The 5,154-nt window shown below is 38.6% G+C and overlaps 1 protein-coding gene across 1 annotated transcript; it reads left to right on the forward strand.

Moving 5' to 3' along the window:
• The first annotated feature begins 2,101 nt into the window (after positions 1 to 2,101).
• On the forward strand, positions 2,102 to 3,507 carry LOC6504127. Its single transcript, XM_001964203.4, has 2 exons — positions 2,102 to 2,431; positions 2,499 to 3,507. The coding sequence occupies exon 2, from the start codon at positions 2,724 to 2,726 to the stop codon at positions 3,321 to 3,323; it is 600 nt and encodes a 199-aa protein (XP_001964239.1). The 5' UTR covers positions 2,102 to 2,431; positions 2,499 to 2,723; the 3' UTR covers positions 3,324 to 3,507.
• The last annotated feature ends 1,647 nt before the right edge of the window (positions 3,508 to 5,154 follow it).

Here is a 5,154-nt window from a genome sequence, read left to right on the forward strand (position 1 = left end):
ATCGGTTATATAATTCCGCAGATGAGCACCCACAGGCAGTCAGTCGAGCAAGCATACTTGTACCTATTTCTTTTAATACTCTTTCCAAGGGGTATTCTTCTCATATCTGATAGCTTCAAGATCTTATTACAAGTTTGGTATTTATTATTTAATTTTTAAATCAGTAAAGTGTATAAGATATGAGACTTCCTCCTCCCAATATTCAGTGCTTGGATGTCCTAAGCGAAGCTGCCGACTCATGGATATCGCATCCATGCGATTCAGCGACAGGTTGAGTTTCCCCATTAGCCGAAAGATCCGCGACTGGATGGAGCAATACTCGTAGAAGTGTGCCCGGGCTACCCAAGCTACCACCTGAACCCACTGAACCCCCAGAGCTGGAGCTGGAGCTGGAGCTGGAGCTGGAATGGCTGCAATTGCGGTGTCATCATCATCCCACAAAAAAAAAAAAAAAAACACACATATAGCATATCTGTAAATGGAAATCATTTAAAGCATAAATTTCATGGGGTTATGTAAAGTATGCAACTTGCCTAGTAACATTCATTTTATTTGTTTATTAGTTGTGGTATTTTGAATTCCTTCTTACTTTGTATTGCAATTTTTTGCTTAGTTTTTTGTAAAATATTTGTATTGACCATTCGCCGGCTTCGTTTGATTAGAGTTCCACAAACAAATTAATGACGCAAATTGGGCAAACAAAAAGCCAAACACCGTCTAGAGTGTCTAGACCAGGCCCAGACCAAAAATCGTACCTGTCGAAAGTCATTTTGTGGCTTAGTCAGCTCGGAAATGCAAACACTTGGGGTACTGCTGGCCCATACATTTCCATGTGATCATGCCAATTGCACATTGGATTCAAAATTGCCATAAATTAACGTTTGAAAAATAGTAAACAAATGTTAGAAAACTATCTTTAAGGCTTTGGGAGGAAATATTTTTGAAAGTCAGGCAAGCCTTGGGAAAAATACTTTCTAATAGAAGGCTTGCTTGGTTTTTAGTTTTGAATTATTAAAAAATAGTTTTTGCCTTAAAATTTTTGTTTAAAAACCATTATATTTCAAAACCATTATATTAAAGTATAATATATATGATTTTAAGAGGAAACTTTTGTTCTAAAAGTTTTTTAAATATTTTTTAATACTTCTAAAGTAGATCGAATTTAAAATAAATCTTCTAAAGCTTATTAAAATATTTCTTTAAAACTTAAAATTAAAAATAGACCTTTAGTTACTTTTCCTATAGATTTAATTTATAAGCATCTAATTTTTAAGACTCAAAGTTATTTTTAAAGGTATTTTTTTAAGACCTTACCCTTTGAATATATATTTTTTTGAAACCACTGTTCTGTAACTCCCAGCTTGAAAGGTAATTGCACTTCATTTAAGCCTCTGGCCATTGTCCACTGCTTGCAACAGGTTCTGCCTCTTAATTATTTCCATAGTTATGCTATTTATTATATGGATTTTTTTGTTATTTTATTGTTTAGCCCCCGCTGCGAATATTTGTCAAGGGTCCAAAAAGCGCAAGCATTTAATTGCTTTGACAGCCATTCACTTTTCCAAAGGCCCGTTCCTAAGGATCCTAGCTAGCCACCATGCCACCTTGCCACCTAGCCACCTTGCCACCTTGCCACCTTCATATCTTGCCACCTGATTGCCCAAGAATTTAGTGCCTGCAGCCAATGGAGTAGAGTCGACTCGACTCGTCATTCATGTGTCTCCTTGGCAAACACACAACTTAATTAAGCTGCCTTGTTGGTGCCCCTCGGCAGTTGCTTAATTTGCATTTGTCTCTCGTCGCAATTGCAGCAGTTTCTTAACCAAAATATTACTCTTTTTAAGTTTAGTTTTTCAGTTTTAAGTTTTTTGTTTGGTTGGATGAGCCGACTGACGATCAGATGGACAGGAAGATGGATGGATGACTGGCTGCCACCGATTTGAATGCATTTTCTGGCCATTCAGGGGGCGGACTTGTTGTCGTCGGAATTCTAATTGAAATTTCAAAATCATAAATGGCCCAAAGAAAAAAAAATATTACTTGAAAACCTTTTGGGAGGAAAAGTAGGCTGTCGGAATCTAGTTATCCTAGCCGGATGATTTCGAGACAAGTGTCAGTATGTGGGCTTACCTGCCACCAACCACATGGCAAAAAATCAGAACTAAAATCGTCTGTGAACACACAAAAACACACCAAAAATCCCGGAAAAATTTCTACCCGAAAATCTTGACAAAATTATTTCAAATTTTCGGCCCAAAAAATAAAACCAAAAGTTTTGTGCGATCAAAAAATCTAATTTTTTCGATCGATCTAAAAAATATAAACGGGAATTTTTCGGAAGCTAGTCGTGTGTGTTTCTAAAACTTTCTAAAAAATACAATTAATTAATCGCGTTCTCGCCAAACAAATAAAATCTTCTTGGTGTTTGCAGGTGAGAGTTTCCTTTAAAGGATAATTCCCATAGAGGATAAATCCATTAACTGTTATTTTATTGACAGCTTTGGTTAATCAATTTGATTTTTTTGTGGAATTCGATTTCGGAAAATAAATATGTGCGCTTGGATCTGGTTGCTTGAGGCTAGGAAGTGAGGATCAATCCAGTTGGAAGCCCCACAGGAGGTAGCTGAAGGGCCCCCCCAAAGGACTCGAACGCCCGCATAAGTTCTCTGACTCAGGACCAGAATCAGGACCAGGACCAGGACTAAGGAGAACCCAAACTCAACATGGGCAAGAAGGGTAAAGGAAAGGGAAAGGGAAAGGGAAAAAAGAAGCCAGCGCAGTCGGTAATGGCGGTGGAGCCTCCACCATGTCCCCCATGTCCGGAGCTGCCCAAACAGATGCAGCCGCTGGACTCCTGCCCGGAGTCTAGCGGGCCGCACGACGTACTCCGTGCTCAACCGAATCATTATCCGGCCCTGTTACGGATTCCGGAGACCATGGCTGTGGTGGGATCGGAAAACGGATGCTACGACAGCATCTGTAAGTTGCTGAGGGCCGGATTCCGGTGTGCCGAGCGCGTTTTTGTGATGGCACCGTGGGGCAACTATGTGGTGTTCCGCTATCACAATAATAACGACTTCATCTACTTCCTGTTCGACGGCTGCACCTGCGACGTGAATCGGTTCCGGTATCTGGATCTTAGCTGTGGAACCGCCGGCTTCCTATTCTTCGACAACATGCACGACGTCATCAGCTACATCATCCAGTCCCGAAAGACCCGACTCTATCTGGAGAATCTCAACAAGATCGCCATCGACCAGATAGTGGAGGAGTACGGAGCCGTCACCTACACCCAGAAGGCCAAGTGTATGCGGTTTGCTTAGGCCCTTGCTTGGACTGACCTCTGATCCTCCTCCCGGATGACTTCGTTCGCTGAAACACTATTTTTCGGATCTGGAACCCTAACAAGACGCTCGACTAGTAGTTATCCTTGATCCCGATTATCACCGGCATCGCACAAACTTTGGCACACTTCGATCACAGTAAAGTTTTGGAATTCAGTTCAAAGTTGAGTGTTATCTATTTTTTTGTGGTTTTTTCAAGGGTTTTGTAGTTAAAGATGTCTTTTTCAAGGCCTGCTTGGGATGATTTGGATCTAGGTCTTAATTTTTTATGAAAAGTAAGATTGAGAGTAAGAGTAATAGGGAGTTTTAGAGGAGGATCATAGGAATAATAATTTTTAGTTTTAATTGGGAGTTATAGTAGAATATATTAGAATATTATAGATAAGTTATATTAGTTATATTAGCTATATAAAAGTTAGATATAATATTATTGGAAAATCCTATTAAATAATTCCTAGAAAGTCTATCAAAGTCGATGTTACCGCAGTGATCTCATGGGAATCAAGACCTGAATAGTCTGATATAGTAGTATGTTCAAGTATTTATCTCATTTTCCCAACAAGTTTTGTATTTAGCTGTTTATCATAAATACTTATGGTTAGCTTATGGTTTATGCATTTAAAAAAGAAACACTTGCCCAGAACAAAGCTTAAACAAACAAACTAATGACCAAACTCATTTCCTACCTGGTTGCCCATTCACTGGAGCATGAAAGTGTACTTAGTGTCCAGAGGCAGTGACTGTTTAATAGAGAAATCCGCAAGTGATATGGTTTAGTGATCAGAGATTCCAAGATTCCAGAGAAAAAAGAAGAAGCTTGAAGATATTTAAAAAAAAATACATATAGAAAAAATATCTTAAAGTAACAATTGCTTCTTGAGCTTCTGGCTTGGTTCACAGTTCAGGGACAAACTCGACATTTGTTTGAGTTTGTATCTCAATCTATTAGCTGAAGCTCAACTGAAGTATTTCTAGATGCATCTCAAAGTGAACTGCAAGAAATAATCTCAACAAAAATAGTAGGATAATGTATAATGTCTTTAAAGTTATATTTTTAAAAGATTTTTGATTGAAGGGCCTTTTCTATGTTATATTAGACCTAAAAATAGTGTCTCTAACATAATCTATACATTTTTCTTTCTGTGTAAAACTGCAGCTGTATCTACATCTCTTAACTGCGGGGTCTCAGCCACAGATACATTGTCGATTGTCGGTTTCTATCGCTTAGCTGCAAAAAGCAAGAGCAACCTTGCCACTTCTGTTTTGTGTGTGCACTTTTCTGGGACAGGGACAGGGACAGGGACGGTAACGCAGACACAGCGCCACTGAAAGAGATGGAGACAACAGACCAGATAGAGATAGAGATAGTACCATGTAAAACCTTAATAAATAATTATCCAAAAGCGAATGCCGCTTTTCAGTTGGCAACCAAACAAGCCAACCAAACACACACCGATCGCATTTGGGCTAATAAACAAGCCACAACTGGCAACCGTATTGAGCATTTGGAGCAGCCGTGTTCAATGTCTCCGGCGGAGAGCTAAGACCCCAGATTAGAGACAGATGAAATCCAATCCGAAGTGCTCAAGTAGATCAGCCCCATCAGTAACACAAGCAAACAGAAACCAAATAAAACAATCAAGCAAATAGCATCTAAAGTGCACCAAAAGAAATTCAAATAAATGGCTTCAAAAAGGTATAGATATTTTTTAAAATTATTTATTGGCTCAAGAACTTTATTTTCTTTAAGTAATAATTATTAATTTTTAATTTTTAAAGGTTCTAAAATTTCAAGGCATGCTTAAAGATA

Source organism: Drosophila ananassae, chromosome XL (assembly GCF_017639315.1).
Source record: "Drosophila ananassae strain 14024-0371.13 chromosome XL, ASM1763931v2, whole genome shotgun sequence".
Classification (NCBI taxonomy): Eukaryota; Metazoa; Arthropoda; class Insecta; order Diptera; family Drosophilidae; genus Drosophila; species Drosophila ananassae.

Excerpts from the sequence above, each read along its gene's own strand:
- LOC6504127 (XM_001964203.4), top strand. The coding sequence starts at position 2,724 with ATGGGCAAGAAGGGTAAAGGAAAGGGAAAGGGAAAGGGAAAAAAGAAG.